The 21,830-nt window shown below is 47.9% G+C and overlaps 3 protein-coding genes across 3 annotated transcripts in view; 1 reads left to right on the plus strand and 2 right to left on the minus strand.

Annotated features, from left to right (window-relative positions):
- Window positions 1-612: 612 nt before the first annotated feature.
- On the minus strand, window positions 613-4,787 carry Art1 (ADP-ribosyltransferase 1). Its single transcript, XM_027942757.2, has 4 exons — window positions 4,666-4,787; window positions 3,577-4,357; window positions 2,276-2,317; window positions 613-782 (listed from the first exon to the last, which is right to left on the minus strand). Exons 1-4 carry the CDS (start codon window positions 4,726-4,728, stop codon window positions 685-687), a joined length of 984 nt encoding a protein of 327 aa, XP_027798558.1. The 5' UTR covers window positions 4,729-4,787; the 3' UTR covers window positions 613-684.
- Window positions 4,788-12,045: 7,258 nt separating this feature from the next.
- Art5 (ADP-ribosyltransferase 5) lies at window positions 12,046-14,842 on the plus strand. The gene is made up of 4 exons (XM_027942837.1): window positions 12,046-12,108; window positions 13,025-13,754; window positions 14,407-14,439; window positions 14,649-14,842. Exons 1-4 carry the CDS (start codon window positions 12,046-12,048, stop codon window positions 14,840-14,842), a joined length of 1,020 nt encoding a protein of 339 aa, XP_027798638.1.
- A 551-nt stretch (window positions 14,843-15,393) lies between these two features.
- The window catches only part of Xndc1n (XRCC1 N-terminal domain containing 1, N-terminal like), a 46,329-nt gene continuing 39,892 nt past the window's right edge, over window positions 15,394-21,830 (minus strand). Inside the window, exons 19-23 of the mRNA XM_071616442.1 lie at window positions 18,513-18,705; window positions 17,849-17,976; window positions 17,538-17,616; window positions 16,699-16,834; window positions 15,394-15,896 (exon numbers count right to left, since the gene is read on the minus strand). Coding sequence (XP_071472543.1) covers window positions 15,505-15,896; window positions 16,699-16,834; window positions 17,538-17,616; window positions 17,849-17,976; window positions 18,513-18,705 — 928 coding nt within the window. The 3' untranslated portion in view covers window positions 15,394-15,504. The remainder of the gene's footprint in view (window positions 15,897-16,698; window positions 16,835-17,537; window positions 17,617-17,848; window positions 17,977-18,512; window positions 18,706-21,830) is intronic.

Here is a 21,830-nt window from a genome sequence, read left to right on the forward strand (position 1 = left end):
TGGCTGGGACTCTCAGAGAGGGCCTAAAGCTCTATTTCTTCTTCTCTCTGAGCTCTGGACTTAGATGCAGTCCATCCAATTCCCACACACTTACATTTGGTGAGCTTGAAAGTGTCCAAAGTAGGGGCAGTGCAGAGACCAGCCTTTCACAGGAATTTGTCCCTTTCTGACTTCCACACAGTTCCAGGCATTATCTCTGTGCCTCAGACTTGGTCCCTATCCTCAGGAATCTCACAATCTGATATGGGAAGCATTCACAGAGGCAGGGCCCATAACCCAGGCAGGTGGCAGAGGTCAGAGAAGGCTTCCTGGAGGAGTGAATTAGAGCTTTCCAGGTAAATATGTGAAGCATTTGAATTACACTAGCAAGTCCTATGGCCAAGTGCTTTCCTACCCAGTCAGCCCCCAATAAATTGAAATCTCTTCTATCTCCAAGTGAGTGATTGCCTGTTCTGGAATCCTCCTGCCTCTAGTCAGAGTATCATTCCTAGCACCCTGGTGGAAGATTCAGTCCCTAAATTCTTTATTGTGTCTCCAGGTCTGAGAGGTCTGGAAGCTGTCAGAGAAGGTCCCAGATCCCTGCAAATGGGTTTACCAGGCATCTTGGCTACACTTAAAGTACACACATGGCCAACATCCTTAGGTTGGCAGAATGTCAGGTAAGGCTGCTCAGTGTCTGATGGATCAGAGGAAGCCTGGACTCTCTGGAAGGGACCCCACGACAAGGAACTGGAGCAGCAGCAGAAGGGACCAGACTGTGAAGAGGGAGCCTTGACCTGTAGCTGCAGGGAAAGCAAAGATGGGGAGGGAGAGAGAGATTTAGGAGCAAAGTGAGGACATTATGAAACAAGACGGAGGGGCTGGGATTGTGGCTCAGCGGTAGAATGCTTGCCTAGCTAAGGCACTGGGTTCTATTCTCAGCACCACATAAAATATAGATATTGAATCCATCTACAACTAAAAAAAATATTAAAAAGAAAAAAAATAAAATGGGCTGAGGTTGTGGCTCAGTGGTAGAGCACTCACCTCGCTCGTGTGAGGCCCTAGGTTCAATCCTCAGCACGGCATAAAAATAAATAAAGGTATTGTGTCCAACTATAACTAAAAAAGAAAAAAGAAACAGGATGGAGAAACTGTCAGAGTGTGCAGGACTGATACACAAAATATAATGGAAGACAGATGAAACGCAAGAATTGAGAGAGTAAGGTAGACTAATATAGAGATCAGTGAGAGCCCAGGTTCCCCTTCCAGAGGTCTTTAGGTTGAACCCCATGCCTTCTGAAGTCGACAAAAATGTGGTGTGAGGGTGGGATAGAATGAGGGATAGAGATCTGAATGAGGTCTAGTAATGCTAAACTTGGCTCCTCTGCCCATACCTGGTAGGAGACATGCTGGGTAGACTGTGGGGGAGACATCCTAAATTCTTCCAGTGTCTGAAATTATATCAGAACTTAAAGAAGAGGCCTGAGTTTGTGGCTGGGATAGCCTCTGGTCTTGGCTTTGCCACTTATTCTGTCACCTTAGGCAAGTCGCTTCTGTCTCTGGTCTCACTTTACTATATATAATGAGGTCCATAATCCTGTTCTGCCTCCTTCTAGCAGACTATTGTCTGGTAAGGATAGATGAGATGATGTGTGGGGAAGGTGGGAGCCATCCTGTAGGGTGGTTCAGAGTTTGGTTCTACAGCCCCTTAGGAGCTGTGTGGCCAAGGGCTGGTTGCTTCTCTCTGGGCCTTAGTTCTGTTTTCCATAGAATGGGGTGATACTGGAGTATGGTAGGATAATGTTGTGATGCACCTGGAACTCTTAAGTACTACTGTCAGGAGAATGGGGAGAACAAAATGAGACTGGGATCCTTCCTGCCGGTGACTTGGAGAGCCCCCAAGAGAGGAAGGGAGGAAGGACCCACAGCTGGGGGCAGGGGAGTTGCTGTTTCTTCTCTGGAAGTAGCCTATTTCCTCAAAGAGAAGTGGTGGCCCAGGTAAGCCCTAGCATAGATAGGTGTTCAAAGGAAGAGAAGAAACCCTGGTGACATCTGGTCTTATTTGCTTATTTACAAATAGGGAAATTGAGGCCCAGAGAAAAACAGGTTGGTCATAGAGAAAATTAAAGTAGAGGCGGGACTAGAATCCAGACTTCCAGAACCCAAGACCAGGCCTTGGCCTTCAAAGGTGGGTCTGAGCAAATACTGAATACATTAATAGGGACAGTGGGTTCTGTAGCTGAAGTAAAAGGCCATCCCTACCCTGAGTCTCTCGGATGCCTGCGGCCCTTACCTGAGTTATCCAGATGACAGGATCCAGACTTGCACTTCTTGTCTGTAGGAAACAAAGAGCAAAAAATCAACAAAAGCCTCAGTATCTTTCCAGGTGAAAAGAACCCTCAGAGCTCTGGTGACTCAGCCCTGTCTTGCTTAGAAAAAGCTGGTCCATTTCCTTCTAGTTCTGCTGGTCCATTTCCTTCTAGTTCTGCTGGTCCATTTCCCTCTAGCCCAGGATGGGAATTCCCTGGGCTGTTTAACTTGATCCATGAGCAGTGGGGCCAGAAGGCAGTCATCAAAGCTAGGGCCCCTTCTGGGCGACTTTTGCTCCCATAGCTGTAACTGTGCCTCCTTGCTACACTCACCTCTCCGGCTCCTTGAACCAGCCAAGGGGACTTGTGTTTTGGCCTGTCTTCTCTGTCAGCTCATGTCATTATGCTTCCTGTCCAAATTGGGACCAGAAGCCACAATGGACCATTTTAGCCGGGGTCACAGTTCTGTCCTCTATGAAAACTGAGCCTTGGGCTGGGGCTGTAGCTCAGAAGCACAGCACTTGTCTACCATGTGTGAGGCACTGGGTTCAATCCTCAGCACCACATAAAAAAGTAAATAAATAAAAATAAAGGCATGTTGTCCATCTACAACTATTTAAAAAGAATAAATAAAACTGAGCCTTGCTCGGCCAGGAACAGCAGTGCACAGCCTCTTCAGAAATTAATGGACCTGTCTTCACCTCATGATTCTGTCTCCAGCCAGACCCAGGATGGGACAGGAGGGGCAATCAACACCTGCCTGACCTAAGCCTGAAGTGAAACTTTGGAGTGTAACGCCAGCTGCTGTCTCGCCCCCTCCCAACCCAGCACATGATACAGCACACAATTCCTATTCTGTATTATAAATATGCTTCTCCTAGAAATGGAAGTTGGGACTTTCACTCATTTTTGGCCACAGCAGTCTGTGTATTGATTCTGTAGCTGGAAATGAGTTCCTTTCCTGCTGGGAGAAGAGTGTGACCAGGTGTGCCTGCCCCCTCAGATAGCTTATGACCCTGCCTTGGTCAGGGAGCCCTCTTTAGCCTCCCATCAAGCAGGTGGCCATCTGTGGCCTAGATACCTTCAGGGACTAGAAGCATTCCACTTCAGAAACAATGGGAGGCTGGAGGGACTGTGCCATGACTGCTGCTCCTCACTGATGGTTTACTTTTAATATGTATGAAGGTATCCCTGGGACACAGGACGGGGCTCAGTTTTGCCAAAATCCTTTGTAGATGCAGAAGCCCACTTTTCTGCACAGTTTTGACCCTGTGCCCCTCCTCACCTTTGATGTACTCGCAATTGTATGTGCTGCGCTTGCCCAGGGCACGGAGGTAGATGCGGGCTGGGCCTTGGGCGGGTCGGCTGGCATTGATCACCTGGAAGGTCTCAAACGGTGGGATTAGCACCTCCTCCTCTCCAGGGAAAAAGGAGTAACCCTTGATAGGAGCCCCAAGGCAGGTCCAGATGCCAAAGAAGGTGTCCTCTCCAAACTGCTGGGCTGCAACATTCTGCAGGGATGCGGAGGCAAAGCCCCCTAGTCTTACCGTAGCCCCAGGCCCTGCTGGCCGGAAGCGCAGGCCATGCACCCCTCGGTACACCTGGCGGCACTGGGGTGAACGCTGACCCCTGCCCAGCAGCTGCAAGGCCTCAGTCAACAGGAAGTGGAGTGTCTTGAAGGAGAAGTGATGGAGGTAGTGAGCCCGAGAGCGGCCTGCCTCGCGCACAGCTGCATTGAACTCCTTGTGCAGGGGGCTGTTGGCTGTATAGGCCAAGAGGGCCACCCCATGCTCATCTCGGAAGCCTGGAGGTGGTGGGGGAAGGCGGGTAGGGCTGAGGCCCCACATTGGCCCCCAGGTCTGGCGCTCCTGCCATTGACTGTTTGCCAGTGCCCAGCCATCTGCATACACTTTATTGGTCTGAAACTCCGTGTGGTTGAGATCTGTAAGGGCAGCCATCATAGCTGCTGCACAGCCAGTGTACTGGTCATCAAAGGAGGCTGGGGCCATGTCTAGGGGTGTTTCTTGAGAGAAGACATCTCGTTGTGTGATGAGGTGGCTGTGGACCTGAATGGGAGGGAGCAGCAAGGACGAGAGGATATGCCCCTGTGAGAATGAGGTCCTTATTACCCAGTTCTCCCTCCATGAGATAAGGCTTGAGAAAGGCATAAAGGGCCCAAGCACACCTGGAGGGGTAGAGGATTTGGAACTGCCGGTTGTAAGCTCCCCAAGACCAGCATTGGGGTTGCCCCCTTAGGCAGAGTGATCCCCAAGGGAAGTGACATTCCTTCCACCCTCTGTTTCTACTTCCAGGGTTCAGAAGCTGACAGCCAAGCTCCCTGCTGGGGTGATGGGGACAGTAGAGGATACTGTACCTGAAGTGTGTCCATGAGGCCCATGGACACAAGTAGCCAAGGCATCATGGCAGGAATCTGCATATTGGAGGTGACCCTGGGCAAGTTGCTGTGTCTTTTTCCTCATCTGGAAAATTGCAATGTTAATCTACACAGTTTAATAAATGTTAATTGACACCTAGTGTGTGCCACTCCCAGTGCTTTGCACAGAGCACCCAAGATATAAATGAAGGTTCAGAATAGAGAGGACTCTTTTTTTTTTTTAATTCTTTTTTTTTAAAGTTGTTGATGGACCTTTATTTTATGTATTTGTATGTGGTGCTGAGAATCGAACCCAGTGCCTCACACTTGCTAGGCAAGCACCCTACCACTGAGCCACAACCCCAGCCCGAGAGAACTCTTCTTGCTGGAAGGAACATGGGAGACTTCCTGGAGGAGATGACATGTAACTAGGATCAATATAACAGCAAGTTGAGACTTGGTGAGAAAAAGTTGGGGCTTGAAGAGAAAAAGGAGTTTGGGGCAGCAGCAATGGAAAGAGTAAAGGTACCAGAAGGAGGAACTTTGAGGATAAAGAGTGAATAACATGTTATCTAGTCTGGCAGAGCTTGTGGGGATGGGAATGTTGGGAAGACCAGTCGTGAAGGGACTGGGCTTCACCTCACAAGGGATGTGAGGCCAGAACAGGGGCAGTTCCAGGAGCAGTCAGCAGGTGGGGCCATAGCAGGACTCTAGGGACAGACAAAGCAGGGCCTGGGGGCATCCAGAGGTCCTCCACTTTCTCTGCAGATCTCTTGAGCCCTCTTCTCCCAAACCTCAGCTGCTTCCGGTGAGGGATTGATAGAGACCCCTGGTGCTGGGAGAGAGGAGTGTACAGAGGGCATCCACCTCCCCTGGGAAGCAGGATGAACCACAGCTTCCTGCACCCTGAGGGCCCAAAGTGACTGAGAAGAGGGTGTTCCAGCATTGGGTCAGGATCAGACAGGTGGTCTCCAATTCAGGGCTGCTGCTACTGTGCTGCATCTTTCTTCTTCCTCCCTGCCTCTCCCTTTTGGAGGGGATGGTACTCAGGGGCACTTAATCACTGAGCCACATCCCCATCCCTAATTTGTATTTTTTATTTAGAGACAGGATCTCACTGAGTTGCTTAGCACCTCACTTTTGCTGAGGCTGGCTTTGAACTCGAGACCCTCCTGGTCTCAGCTTTCCGGGCTACTGGGATCACAGGTGTGCACCACCACATCCGGCCTTCCTCTTTTTTATTATTTTATTTCGAAGTAATATGTGCTTGCTGCCAGGTAAGTAGGTATATGAAACACAAAATCCAAGTTCCCTTTCTTCTTTCACTTTCTGCACACGTCCTTCCCACTCTTACCTACCCCTGCCAGTGGGAACAGAGAGACCAGTGATAAGGGTATCTTTCAGAAGTTTCTCAGAGAATATACAAATAATATATTTAAATGCATATATATAGTTTTCTATAGACAGCTGGTTTAATTTATTATTTTTATTTTGTGGTATTGTATTGGGGTGCTCTGCCACTGAGCTACATCCCCAGCACTTTTTTTTTGTACCAAGGATCAAATCCAGGGGCACTTAACCACTGAGCCACATCCCAGCCTTTTTTATTTTTATTTTTTAAATATATTTTTAGTTGTAGATGGACACAATACCTTTAGTTTATAGATTTATTTTTTTATGTGGTGCTGAGGATCAAACCCAGTGCCTCACACATGCTAGGCAAACACTCTACCATTGAGCCACAACTCCAGCCCCTTATTTTTTATTTTCAGACAGGTTTTCACCAAGTTGCTTAGGACCTTGCTGAGTTGCTGAGGCTGGCTTTGAATTTGTGATCCACCTGCCTCAGCCTCCCAAGTCACTGGGATTACAGGCATGTGCCACTGTGCCCAGCTTATCCCTACCACTTTAAAATTTTTATTTTGAAATAGAATCTCACTAAATTGCTGAGGCTGGCCTCAAATTTTTGATCCTCCTGTCTCAGCCTTCCAAGCTGTTGGAATTACAGGCATGTACCACCACCACTAAATTACATCCTAGCCATCCCAGACCTCCCAGCCCATTTCTTTTTTTAAATTTTTTTATGGTGCTGGGGATTGAACCCAGGGCCTTGTGCATATGAGGCAAGCACTCTACCAACTGAGCTATGTCCCCAGCCTACCAATTTCATTTTGAGACAGGATTTTGCTAAGTTGCCAGGCTGGCCTCAAATAAGCCCCACTTGTTTTTTTTTTTGTTTTGTTTTTTTGCTTTTTTTTTTCCCTAGTTGTATGTAGACAGATACTTTTATTTTTATTTATTTTTAGGTTTATGTAGTGCTGAGGATCAAACCCAGTGCCTCACGCCATGCCAGGCGAGTGCTCTATCACTGAGCTACAACCCCAGCCCCTTGTTCTGGTTTTTATTGTCATTTTTTCAGAAAGGAAACATGCTTACATATGCACATCCTATTACCTCCCACCCCACTGCCGCCAAGAAACAATATATTATGGATTTCCTTCCATGTCAGTATATACATATCTACCTTGTTCATTATAATGACAGCATGGTGTATTTCATGGTATAGTTAAATCATATGATAGATACTTAAGTATTTTTCCTAATTTTAAAATATTATGCATCACTTATAGTGAACATTCATATATATAAATTCTTGTCTATTTGTGTGCATGTTTTTATAGGAATTATTTCAAGAAGTAGAATGATATTTAAAGAACATGAATGTCTTTAATTTTGACAGGCACTGCCAAACTGTCATCCAAAAAGGTACCATTTTGTCCCCATCAGAAATGAAGGTGAGGGCCAGGGTTGTGACTCAGTGGTAGAGTGCTTGCCTTGCATGAGCCACTGGGTTCAATCCCCAGAACATAAAAAAATAAACAAATAAAATAAAGGTTTTGTGTCCATCTATAACTAAAAAAAATATATTTTTTAAAAAAGGTGGAAAGTGCTCTTTTTTCCATGTTTTTGCCAATGCTGGATATTATTGATCTCTTTTTATTTTTTTTCATTTTAATTAAGTGAATATTAATTTGGGATATGGTTTGGAAATGTTATGCTCATACCATCACCCCAATCAAAATATTAAACATATCTATCACCTCAAAAAATTTTTTTGTATCCCTTTGCTTTTATTTTATTTATTTCTTTTGTTTTGCTTTGTTTTTTTTTGTGTGTATGTGTGGCAAGAACACTTAATGTTAGATCTAACCTCTTTACAAATTTTTAAGTGCCTAGTATCCAATTGTTAACTATGGGCACTATCTTGTACTGAATAGATTTTAAAAGCCCATTTTGCTCTTTGCAGTCCCAGAACACAAGAGAGTCTCACTAAAAATGCATTGAATGAATGATTGGTTTGGAGGGGATATGGTGATTTCAGTTTGTAAATGCAAATTCTCCAAGGGAAGATGTCCAAGAGGTAGCTGAATGATGATAAGAGACATTGAGCCAGGTGTGGTGGTACATCCCTGTAATCCTAACTACTCAGGAGACAGGAGAATCACAAGGTCAAGGCCAGTCAGCAAGATTGTGTCTCAAAATTTTTTAAAAAGGGCTGGGGATGTTGCTCAGTGGTAGAGTGCTTGCCTGGTATGAGGGAGGCCCTGGATTATAACCCACACATTGTAAAACAAAACCAAAAAGTGTAGTTACCAACTAATGCTGGGCACAATATGGACCCCTCCTGGATTCTCATTCCCTTTGCTCATCCCCTCTCACCCCACAGTCAGGTCTGCACTTGCCTCCTTGGAGACCTCCCTACCTCCTCTTTCACCCCTGTTAGATTATCATGAAGCAGGGAACAGTGCAGATGAAGAGTTCTCATACTCCAACTTCATGGTAACTCGACCTCAGGTCCTGACCATTAATAAGTTACAACTGGATAACAAGAGAGACTTGGAGAAAAGAACAAGAAGGAAGAACGATCTTCCTATGATGCTATTTTACATTCATTGTGGCTGAAGCTCTAGTCATCTTCCTAATCTGCTTAAAAACCCTCTGTCCCAAAACTGACTGGAAGAAATATCTCAAAAAAAAAAAGCAGAGTAAAGGGCTAGGGATATAGCTAAGTTGGTAGAGTGTTTGCCTTGCATGCACAAGGCCCTATGCGTGCCCCCCCCAAAAAAAAATTAGAGTAAAAATGCAGAGATGACAATTATGGCTGCAGAGATGACAATTATGGCAGTAGAGATGAGAACATGTCTTGCAAAAGAAAATAAAACATCCCTTCACACCCTCAGGATAAAGTCCAATCTCTATACCCCAGACTTAAAAAAAAAATTTTTTTTGGTGGCCCATGAACCCAGGGCCTTGTGCATGCATGCAAAGTAAGCACTCTACCAACTGAGTTAAATCCTCAGCCCCTGTATTCTGGCCTTTGAGGCCCTTTGTACCTCGTTAGTCCCATTCCCCTCCACCTCTGCTTGGCTTCTGCAGTACAGAACCAAGTTCCAAACAGGCCCAGCTGTTTCCCCTCTCCCTGGGACACCCTGCTCCTGGCTATTCACTTTTCAAGGCTTAGCCCAGAGCTACCTCCTTCAGGAAGCCCACTGACTCCTCTACCCCTCCCCCTTCCATGATACTATGCTGTCCTCTGTCACTGCCCTAAGCATACAGAGCTGCCCTCATGTATGCCTTTCTCCCCTCCTGGCCCATGAGTTACTTTGGACAGAGACCAGGCTTGACCTCAGCCCAAGGCCAGGCAACCCAGAAGATGAGACACCCCCCCCCCCAGAAGGATTACTGAGAGTCGGAGAGGCTTTTGGGGCACAGCTAAGAAGGTAGAACACTGAAGAGCAGGTAGATGGCTGACCTTGGTGACAAGTTTCAGGGGGAGATGGGACAGAGGTCAGAGGGATTAGGGATAATGGGGAAGTGAGGAAGTGGAAATAGTGGGCAATCTCTCTTCAGTCAAGGGAGCTGCCCTTCCTCTGTCCTTCCTTTCATCCTGTTCATAGCAATTCTCTTGTTAGTTTCTTCTTTTCCAGCTTGAACGTTCCCTTCTGGAAATGTGAGTATATACCTCTCCCCAGGAATCCCAAATTTCCCTATGACCCCAAACCTTCCTCAGTATCCCAAACCTCTTTATCAAGTGTTCCCTAAAACTTTTCCTTATGATTCCTAAAAGTTCCATTAATCCCCCAAATCTCACTTCAAAAAAGTTTCCCTGCCTCACAACCTGGAGGAGTGTGGGTTGTCCCTTACCTAGGCCTTTTCCAGGGTGGGGAAGCTGTTGGTGGTCTCCCGTGATGGTCACCAGGGGAGGGGAGGACAGATTTCTCCTTTATACTGTCAATTCCCCACCCCTTGTACCTCCCACACACAGCTGCTCAGAAATGTGACACTCCCCCTTCTATTTCTGGATGTCTCCTCAAGGCTCAGGAACACAAGTCTCTCTGCCCAGTCTGATGGACCCAGTGCTCTGCCCAAGAAAAAAAGAATCCCTAAAGCCAGATGGAAGGTCGGCTGAGGCATGGAGGATATTGCCTGGGAAAACTACCTCTTCATTGGGTTTGGTCCTATGCCCTGCTCACCAAGAAGGAAAAAGAGAGGGTGGCTTCAATAACCCTGGCTTCAGAAGGCTTCTCTTTGCATTTTATTCCTTTCTTGTGAATATCGACTCATCTGAGGTGGAAGGAGAGATTCAGCATAAGGAGGTTGGGTTCTAGGTCCCAGCTCCAACTCTGATTTGCCATGTGATCCGGAAGGACTTTCTACCCCACTCAGCACCCCTGTCCATCACTTGAGTACTTGTGGGGATTTTAGGTCCTAGGATGGGAGAAGCAGTTCCTCAAAGCCAGAGGGTGGAGAGAGAACAATGCAATGATTTCAGTAAGTCTGGTCCTTGGGGGCTGTTCCAGTAGGCCAAGCTGTCCCCACTCTATCCTCTGTCCCTGCAACTGCAAACACTCATGTCCCTCCAGGCAGAGGGGCAGGTAAGATATGTAGGCAAGGTGCTATTTTTCACAATTATGGTAAATGGTAGACTGCCTCCTGATTCTCTAACCTAGGAGGGCCTCAGGTGGCTAGTCTCATTGGAAAGGAGCAAAAGAACTTTTCTTGAAGCTATTTCCCTATCAGGCATTCTGTCTGGGAAGATGCCACTGTTTCCATCTCCCTCTCTACCTGCCCCATACCTGGACACATTTTGTTATCTTCTTTGGTTTTTAGGAAGGGTTTGGGGAGTAAAAAGGATTCAGGTGAAGGAAACTCTTTATTTGGTGGACAATCTGAAGGGTTGGAGCAGGGCAGGGATGGGACAAATTAGTAAAACAAGATCAGGATAGAGACCTTTGTGTAGATCTAACTTCCCATGCCTAATCCAGCCCCATCAGGTGACATCTCTTAAATTTTGATGTTCAGGACCCCCACTCTCTCCTCCATGTTCAGGCTGTCAGAAAGCTCTTCCCTGAGCCATTTACTGATAAGTCAGCTGGCCCCTTCTCTCATTACCTCTACTTGGGCATCCAAAACTCAGAGCCAGGTTATTTATAGTCAAGCTTACAGAGGGTGGAAGGGAAAGCTAGTGTTTACAAACACGGGGTCACCTGAGTCTGAGACTGGAACACGTGACCAACGCGTGGGTCATATGCAAATTGTATGCAAACTAGCGAGTGCTCAAGTCACCACTTCTTAGCAACCAGGGACCCTAGCGGGGCGACCCTCTTCCTGGTCTGGGGGCCGGGCCTGGCTGGGTCAGGGCACCCTGGATGGGGAGGCCGAATCTCACAAGTTCCTCCCCCAGCCCTGGCCTTGCTCGGGGCCAAAGAGGGTCCTGGAGAAAGAACCTGCAGGCTCTGGGCAAGGCAGTTTCGTCCTCAGCCCCTTACCCTGCCCACGCCGGGTCTGTAGTTGCAGAAGACAGGTGTCGGGTTACAGCTGGGGCTATAGTTAGCCGCAGAGACTTTGTTTAGCAGTCGGGGGACAGCGCTGCGCCCGCAGGAACTTTAGCCCCTTCTGGGTTCCTTCCCGCTTTCTGCCTCCACAACCTCCAGGTGGGTCCTGGGTTCCCCAACCCTTCCTCACTCCTTCAGGCGGAGCCCTATGATCGCCCCATCTTCGATGTCTCAAAAAAAGAAGGCGGGGGGGGGGTCAAGGGATGCGGCTCAGTGGGGGAGTTCTTGCTTAGCCAAAAAAAGCCACAAGACTGGAGATACTGAGTGTGGGGGCGTCTGGTAGTCTGGGGAGCAGACACTCAGGGGTGTGCAGGGGACTGTAAAATTCAAGGCCTCCGCTGACCCTTAGGCCCGCCCTTGGCCCCGCCCTCGTCCCACCTGGACCCCAGTCCAACCAAGGGACCCCTCACGCTGCGAGAGAGGAAGAGTGCTGGAGTCCATCGAAGCCAGGACTCCAACGCCGTGAGCCTCATCTGGCCCCGGCATGATGCTGGTGGCTCTGCTGATCACCCTCCGCTACCTGGGCTTCAATACCCTCTTCCGGCAGGTAACTCTGAGGAACCATTCCTTGCCACAAAGGGGGAAGTTGGGGGCAGACCCCGAGGAGGTGGTTTGAGGGATGTCTCCTCAAAATTGTCTTCCAGGGACTTTTCCCTAGGATTCCTCACCTCTCAGTCCTCTTCCTCTCGGGAACTTTCATCCCTGAAGAGAATCCCAGGTTCCCATCCCCTTTCCAAGAATCCCCATCCACCCCCATAGCTCTCCATGTGATCCTCCCTCCTTCGTGTCATCCTTCCCAACTTTCTCTTCCTCACTTCTCACATCCCACCATGTTCAGCCTCTGGAAACTCCACCTGTGCCCTTCTGTCCCCATACCCCCTCCTTGACCAGGGCTTGACCTCCTCACACCACCCCCAAATTTGGGATAAAGGCTTCTAAAGTCCTCTCTCTAAAGGAGAGAACTCAGGAATCTCAAAGTTGACAATGATTTGGTGTGGTGTCTGAGGGCTCCAAGGGCTTCCAGAAAGATGAGTGGGAAGAGTCTGAGGAGGATGGGGACAGGATCAGGTAATTGCATGTGGACTGCATGTTCATCACCTGCATACTGAATCTTAGAGCCAGAAAAGTGCCAGGGGTCATCCAGCCTTAACTCCCGCTGAATGCAGGAAACTTTCCAATGACAAGATGACCCCTTTTTAGGTTATGCTGAAGTGATCTTTATGCTGTCCTCACAACAACCCTGTGAGGTTGGAAATATCCTCAGTTTATAGTCACAGAACCTGAATCCCAGAAAAGTTGAGACTTCCCCAAGATCCCACAGCTATTAGGTGGTGTTTGGACCCATGTCTATCTGACTCAAGTGCTGTGTGTTATTTACACTGTGTTTCTGAACTCTCCTGCCACTAGGCTCTTTGTCCAGAGTTCTGAAATACTCTTTCCTGTGTGACTCCTTATGTCCATAGGCCTATGCTGTTCCTATTCTGCCCCTGGGCCTGGCTCCAGACACCTTCGATGATGCCTATGTGGGTTGCTTAGAGGAGATGGAGGAGAAGGCAGCCCTCCTGCTAAAGGAGGAGATGGCTCATCACACCCTGCTGCGGGAATCTTGGGAGGCAGCCCAGAAGGCCTGGGAACATCGTCGTCAAGGGCTCACTCTGCCCCTTGGCTTCAAAGCCCAGCATGGAATAGCCATTATGGTCTACACCAACTCATCTAATACTTTGTACTGGGAGCTGAATCAGGCCGTGCGGATGGGCGGTGTCTCCCGCGAATACTACATGAGACACTTCCCCTTCAAAGCCCTGCATTTCTACCTAACCAGAGCCCTGCAGCTTCTGCGGAGCCATGGAGGCTGCAGTAGAGGATCTGGGGAGGTGGTGTTTAGAGGCGTGGGCAGCCTTCGGTTTGAACCCAAGAGGTTGGGAGACTCTGTCCGCTTAGGCCAGTTTGCCTCCAGTTCCCTGGATGAGGCAGTAGCCCGCAGGTTTGGTAATGCCACCTTCTTCTCTCTAAGGACTTGTTTTGGGGCTCGTATTCAGGCCCTGTCTGTCTTCCCTGAAGAACGTGAGGTGCTGATTCCCCCCCATGAAGTCTTCTTGGTCACTGGGTTCTCCCAGGATGGACCCCGGAACCTAGTGACTCTCTGGAGCTATAATCGGACCTGCAGCCACTTTAACTGCGCATTTTTGGGTGGTGAGCTGTGCATGGGGGATGCAGGACTGGCAGGGTGGGTGAAAAAAGCCAGTATGTCCTTAACACAGTTCCCAGAGCCTTCAGGAGACCCACTTGGTTTCACTTGATGAAAATTGGAGGCTAAAATTCAGCTGGAGTTCTGAGACTCAGGTTCTGCCAGGGCCATGTTTTCTAGATCTGTGAACATTTTCAGATGATTCTACATGTCATCTGCTGCTGGGGATATGACTATGTAGTAGAGCATTTGCCCTAGCATTCATGAGGTTCAGGGTTCAATCCCCAGCAACAAAGGTTCTACTCTATAGTCTGACAGACCAAAGGAACTTGGTTAGGGAGGTTATCACACAAAGGAAAAAAGACAGGAGTACTGTTTCAGATCTCAGAGGCCCCAGGCTTGATGGGGTTGACAGGACACAAATATGCTATTCCCAAGTGCTGAGGCAGGGACAGAATGGAAGAGTGACTGGGTGTGATGGGAGCAGAGGTGGATAGGCAATCTAGAAGGATTTCCTGGGAGAAGGAGAAGGAAGAAAAATCAGAAGTTTGCCTTTAAGTGAAGGAAAAGATGGATTCAGTGGGGAAATGGCCTTGGCAAGGCCTGGTGGGTAGGACATTTGGGGTGTGAGTCTGTCTCACCTGCTGTCTGTTGCAGGGGAGAAGAGGCGGCGATGTGTGCCTGGACCAGGTAAGTCGCTCTCCTGCCACCTCTCAGCTGCTTCAACTCTTCCTGGGACTGCTGGCCCCCTCACTTTCTTTTCTTTTTCCAGAAGTAGAGCAGCCAGAGTCTCCTTCCAAGGGGAACTTTTCTACTTTCCTAGAAAATCCCACTCTTGGCTCCTGGGAGGTTCCAGTTCTCAAGAGCTGGGTCCTGAAAGTCCAACACCTGCCACTTAGGAATCCTGGGAACTGGTGACCTTCATATGAAGAAGGGGGCTTCAAATAGCCTTGAGAAGCAAGACCATGGTTCTGGACCCACCTCCAGCAGCCATATTCCAAAAGGGTGTGGGGAGACCTTAGGCCATTGCAGGGTTGAGGGAAGCACACTATCTGGTGGGGACTTCCTTGGACAAGCAAGGGAAATACTATGATGGCGCCTCAATTAAATGGTGTCGCAGCATGGAGACATGGAATTATATGATTGGTTTATTCCATGAGACTGGACCATCTGCCCTTGCCGGGCTCAGGGACTGAGGAAATAAAAAGAGTAACTTTCTGGTCACTCTGAGACATGGTCTCCTGTCAGACCCCCATCACACACTTTATCTTGCAAACTCAGAAGCTTTAACAGCCAGAGGGTCCTCACAGCACCCAGGAAGGCAGGAAAAGGGACAGATGGAATTCTCAGCGCTATTTGTCTGATGAGGAATACAAGGCCAAGAGGGACTTAACTTGTTCAAGGTCAGATAGGTAGTATTGCAGCCAAACCTCTTGCTTCCCAGGCCTCCCGCCTCCTAGTCCAGAGCTCTTTTCCATCAAAGATCTGAGGAATCCCAAAGTAGAATTCTAAGCCCAAAAATATCTGGAAGCCCAGAGCAAGCCATTTCTTTCTGCCCTGCTCACACAGGGTTCATTTCAGAAGGAAGTGGAGGAAGGATCTTAAAGCATCAAGACACAGGAATTCTCATATACTCCGTGGGCATCTGATATCACCAGTAGTAACTTTATTGAAGCAAGGAAAGCTCTTACTAAGTGATCCTCGCCCCCACCCAACTACGCTGATGAATGTAGAGGAAGAGGCCTTTCCACTGCATTAGGAATCCCTATTGGTCCCCAAAGCCTCTTGTGGGTCCAAGTCCCCAGCCCCCTCTTCTTCTTGCTCCCTGTGCACCAGCACATGAGCTGGGGAGGAGAGGCCAGACTCTCTAGAAGCTGGAGCCCCAGCCTCTTCAGCAGTCTGAAGCCCAGTTTCCAAAGAGTCTTGGATCCCCACAGTTCCTGACATGGTCAGCTCTGGGGTCTCAGAGATGGGAGGCCCCAGGTTTTGAAAGCTGTTGCGCACTCGGGTGATATAGCGACTGAGGATGCTGGCACCATCAGGAGGCCGGGGCATCCCTCCTGCTGCCAAGTTTCGACGAACACCAGCAACCTCGCTTTGTAGTCGAGACACAGTTTTGGTTAACTCTGTCAGTCGGTTGCCCAGGTCTGAGAGGTGGAACATTGAGAGGGATGTTTTTCAGAAGATGAGCCTACTCAGTATTTCTTCTGCCCTCAACAGAACCCCAGGGGACACCTTGTCTGAGATTCCTGAGGACCCAGGACTGGAAGAACTGAGGGGTCAGTGGGTCAGTGAGTGGACAGAATCTGAGGTAGATGAAGCTAAGTAGTGGTGGAGGGTGGCTGCTTTAGAGCTATAAAGAAGGAAGATCTTGTGGGTCAGAAAAGGCAAGATGACTCATGGGGAGAAATTTTAATTGGTAGGGATTTGTACATCTGCCCCAACAGCCCTCTCCCCAATCTACACCTGGCTAGCTCATTCCTGTCCTTCAGGTTTAGTTCAAATTCTACCTGCCTTTTCTCCAACTTCTCCCTCTCAAAACAATAGGCTTTTCCTGTCCTTTGGGTTCCCAGTGCAATCTGTGTCTCTCTTTCCACCTAGTATGATGGCTTCTCCCCATACTGAAAGCTTCCCTTGTATGCCTGCTGTATACAGTGCCCCTCCCTTCAAGACAAGCCTAGAACAAGGGAGGACACAGCAACAATCACAGGTTGAATACGTAAGTAAGTGAATGAGTGAATAAATGAACAGGTGAATAAAAGGGCTAGGTGATTAAATGAAACGATGGCCTAAGTGCCTGAATGGGTCAGGGGGTAATTCAGTGCAAGGGGCAAATATTGTGCAGGTTGTGGTTTCCAAGTGTAGGGTGGGGCCACATACCATGCAGGCTGAATGAGGGGTGATGAGCAAGAAACAGGGGTGGGGAAAGCTTGGAGGCTGACCACTAACCTTTCCGACGTGTCTCCTCAAACTCGCGCCGGGCAGTCTCTATGTAGCGCTGTACCAGAGCCTTGATGACACGAAGGCGGTAGGACCCACGCTCTCCCTCCCCAGGCCCAGGCCCTGCCCCTGCCCCCTGGTTGGCCTGGAATGGGAAGACAGGAAGGTGAGAGAGATTTCTCTACCCTCAGCCTTCCTCTAATCACTGTGCCACCCCAGCAATAAAGGACCAAGTCAAAGTTTGTGCAGACTTCTTTGTCCCTATAGGCCACACACCTAGACCTGGTCTGCCTCCACTTCACAGTGGAGTCCTAAAAGTGAGAAGGATCGGGGCCAGAAGCTAGGGAAGGGTCGACTACGAGAGGCCCATGGTAGTGGGTGGAAGCAAAGGCAAGGAGGTAGAGGAGAGATAGGAGAACCCCCAAAAGACATGGCAGTAACATGAAGGGGCTGTCGTGCCCAACTAGACCAGGTTAGGGTACAGAAAAGCAGAGTAAGTGAGCCCCCTGGATGCCCACCTTCCTCTCCCAGGTCTCTGTCAGCCTGATAATTTCCTAGTTGGTTGGACAAATTTACCCTTGGCTTCTTAAAATATTTCTGAAAAACATTCAGCCACATCTTGGCCCAGTTTGAAGTATTTGTAGCTTGGGAGGAGGGTGGCATGAACTTCTGTTCACATTGTATAACACAGCACTGGGAATTTAGGAAATGACCAGAGCCAAGAAGAGGGAAAAGGATGTTCTGGGAACATAGCTGGAAGGATAGCTATGCCAGAGATGTGCACACAAATGGATGGTATACAGTTGAAGCCTGGTGTGAGAGGGCCAATAAGTAGATGAGGTACTCACATAAGTGGGGATTGGGGGATAGTCTGGCTTCTTGGTTTTGCAGCAGGAGCAGCAACAGCAAATAAACTGGAAAATTCTCCTGAGAAATTTCAATGGTGGAAAGAGGTTAGTTACAGAACAGTTCTAGGGAAATGAGGGCAGGAGGTCTGGGGATGTGACTCAGTAGTAGAGTACTTTCCTAACATGTACAGGGCCCAATACAACAACAAAAAATAAAAAAGAAAGAAAAGAAAAAGAAATGGGGTAAGGAGCTGGGTAATGTGTGGGGGCTGGGTGCTCAGGGGTTGGGGTGAGAGCTCTGAGGTCATCACCTGAGAAGGTAGAAGAAGGCCTTGGGGGAGGGCAGGATGTTGAAGGGCACAGGCAGAGTCAGGCCCTCTCGGAAATAGGATAGGTAGAGCTTAGAGCGAGCAAACTTCCACTCCACGTCAGCATCATCCTGGAGGCCAGGAGGCAAGGGACTGTGAAGGACCAGGTTAGCACCTGGCTCTCCTGCTCAATGAATCGGCCTTCTCCCTCAGTCCTCACATCTCTTACTCCCCAGTGTGTCAACCATTCTCCCCATTCTGTCTTCCAACTCCTCCGACACCCACCTCTCCCCTGCCTGTCTCCACCTTTCCTCTCTCCCTCCCCATTATCTCTCATCCTCACATCTTGATCCTGCCCAGCCTGTTCTCCAGCATGCAAACCATAACCCTTCCCCTCCCTTGCCTCTCTCTTCTCATGTTCCCAACTACTTTTCCACAATGCACTCCTCCCCCTGACGGAAAGAGGAAAGAGCACTAGACTTGATGTCTAGAGACACTAACAGCATTACCGGGACCTTCATTTTTCAGAGGAGAATTTATCCAGAGCCACAAACAAGACCACAGAGAAGGCAGAGCAGGAACACAAGTGTCTTAACTCCTTGCACCTGCTCCTCTCCATCCTTTCTCCCTTCTTCTAACTAGCTTAGGTTGACCTTGGTTCACGCACCTCGATCTTCTGGAAGGAGTTGGTGATCATGGCAATGAGCATGTTGAGCAGCACAATGACCATGACAATGGTAAAAATGCCATAGAGGGCCCGGCCCACAAATTCAGGCACCAGAAACTGAGGCATGTCCACCACACTGTGCTCCTCCATGCCAAACATGGTCCAGAACAGAAACTGGAAAGTCTCGTTGAAACTGGCATGTGGGGTCAAGAAAAGGATAGGAAATGAGGGGTGAGGGAACAGCCTGGACTCTGCCCAGACACACTCTTCCTCACCCTCCAGGATCCAGCCAAAGGTGTTCTGTATTCATGAAGTCCTTATGTTGGAATGCTTGCCACTTCTTTTCTCTCTCTCTCTCTCTCTTTTTTTTTTTTTTTTTGTGTGTGTGTGTGTTGGGGGCTGATACTGGTGATTGAACTTAGGAACATTCTGCCTCTGAGCTACATACCCAGCCCTTTTTAAAATTTTGAGACAGGATCTCACTAAGTTGCCCACCCTGGCCTTGAATGTGGGATCCTCCTGCCTCAGCCTCTGGAGTATCTGGGATTACAAGTGTGTGCCACCATATTCTGCAACCTTGCCATTTCTGGGATTCAACTTTTATTCTTTTAGTCAACAAATATTTATTGAGCACACTGTAGTGTCATAGGTGCTAAGAACACATTGGTGAACAAGACAAGCAGTCTCTGTCTCCAAGGACATTATGTTCTGGGGTGAGGATCACTCTGGGAGGTGACATGGACATTACTAACACTTGATCTTAGCCAAAATGCGGAGAAGTGATAAGATAAAGAACATGCCCCAAAGCAGGGGTTATGAACTTAGAGGGTTTAAAGAACTGAGAGGTCAGCATGACTCATCTCAGAGGGCAGAGTCTGGACCTCTGAGAGGGAAGTAGGGTCCACCCAGATGTAGGACCTCATAGAGTAAAACCTAAGATGCTTACCTTGCTCTGCGAACAATAGGAAGCTAGAGTGAATTCTAAGCAGAGGTGATACCTGCTTTACATTTGGAAAGATCATGTTGTGAGTAGAATGCTGGTGAAAAGATGGGAGTAGAGGTTTGGAGACCAGTTAAGAAACTGTTAGGCTGCTGGTGTGGCTCAGTGGTAGGTCCCCAGCACTAAGAGAGGTGGGGGGGGAGAGAGACAGAGACAGAGAGAGAGAGAATATGAGGGAGAGAAACAGAGACACTGTTATTGTGGTCTGGGTGGGAGAAGATGGTAGTATGAAGCACAGTGATAGCAACTTCAGTGCTCCCTCTTCCAGGAAGCCCTTTCTGATCAGTCTTCCCTAAACACAGCAGAACATGTTTATCTGTTAGTCATTCACAGTTCTCATTACATTTTTCTTCCTATTGCACTTATTTGTGAATCTATCTTGTTCCCTCTATCTTGGTACCAGTTTAGACATACATGACCACAACCTCACACTGGATCTGGTGTCTGGATCAGTGTAAGTATGGCCTTAACCTAAGAAGGGCCTTAGCCTAAGTACCTCCATTTTGAAATAAAACTGCAGTCCCCACCAGGTACGCCTATGGAACCCTCCAATATGGTCATCAGGCATAGCCTGATTTTAAAAAGTCACTTTCCACAACCCTGATAAAACTCAGAGTGAAGTCTCTATCATTTGCTTTCGCCCTGATAAAGGCAAAAGGCGAGATTAGGGTGGAGACCACCAGACCAGATGACTTGACATCAGAACAAAAGATGTCACTGAGAAACCCGGTAACAGCTGATAGGGATTGAAAGGGTGGTCAGAAACCCCCAAATTTAGCATAAATCATGGAGTGAATGAACAGACATTCAGCCAGCTGACACTGCTGCACACAAGGCTGAGAGCCTGAGGACCTAGGACATCCCAACTCTTCTCATCTGCCTGATCCTCTGCATCGTCCTTATCACTCTCAAACTCTACAGCAGCCTCTTGACTCTGGTGAGAAAAGAACTTCTCCTTATGACTGTCACCTCAGCCAGCCATCAACTCCACCCCAGGAGAAGCCTCTATTGGTTCCTGACCTGGTTGCTATGGTCTGAGTGAGTGCATCTCCTGGACTTGAGACCTAAGACTTAAAACTTAAAATCTAGCACTTAAGCTTAGCATACAGAGGGAATGTCTGTAATAGGTCTGTCATGATTGAGTGTGTTTGCAGTGCTTAGAGTTAACTTAAAATTACTTGCTTTTAATTGATTATGTCTTTTGCAATGCCCAGCATTAAGGATTGTCATTTCTTGATTAAGAACCTATAGAGTGAAACTGTATTAAGTGATATGAGTGAATAAACATTGAAAAGGGCAGAAGTGCACGGACATTCTTCATCTCTCCCTTCGATTGCAGATGTCACACTTTTGCCCATTGCAATAATCAGTCTCTTGTTACTCTGACCTCCACATTACACTAAGGGTGTTCTTTCAAAACGCTAATCTGACCTGTATGTGTCAATATTTAAATACTCCTAGCAATCTTCAGTCATATGTCTACCATACAACCTATCTCAGATTTTCAACAAAAATACTATTTTTTTTTTTTTTTGGTACTGGGTATTCAACCCAGGGGTGCTTAACCATGAGCACATCTCCAGACCTTTTAAGGTCTCACTAGTTGTTAAGGGTCTTGCTAAGTTGCTGAGGTTGGCCTTGAACTTGTGATCCTCCTGACTCAACCTCCTGAGTCACTGGGATTACAGGTGTGTGCCACTGTGCCCAGCACTCAACAAAAATACTTTTGACTTAATTTTATATTACCTAAGAACAAACAATTCAGGAGGGCTCAGCCTTGCCTTGCTGCTGTGGAATGAAACCACTAGGACCATGAAGCATGCAGGAATGAGTAGCTTCCGTCCCTGGTATTAAGATTCATGGTTTAAACTGTGAAATCTCAGTCCTTAATAAATAAATCTTAATAGATCTCAGATAATAACCTGAGTTTAGGCCAGAATTCTCTGTAAGAAACTGAATAAAGCTTTGATAGACCCTGAAACCATGAGAGTCTTAACCAGTATTTGCAGGCCCAAGTATTTGTCCTTTTAGTATCGTAATTAAAACCATCATGATAGTTGCAGAATTTATGATTGGGTGACAGTTTAAGTATCACCTGGAGCTCCCTGGCCTGATGTAGAAAGACCAAGCTCCTAAGGAAGACCTTCATGACTCTAAGACCTTGTCCTAGTTACCTTCTACAGTTGCCCCTTACAAAATTCTTCCCTAGCCGGGCACCACACACCTGTAATCCCAGTGGCTTGGGAGACTGAGGCAGGAGGATCATGAGTTCAAAGGCAGCCTCAGCAAAATCGAGGTGCTAAGCAATTCAGAGAGAC

This window comes from Marmota flaviventris, chromosome 9 (assembly GCF_047511675.1).
Source record: "Marmota flaviventris isolate mMarFla1 chromosome 9, mMarFla1.hap1, whole genome shotgun sequence".
NCBI classification, from domain to species: domain Eukaryota; kingdom Metazoa; phylum Chordata; class Mammalia; order Rodentia; family Sciuridae; genus Marmota; species Marmota flaviventris.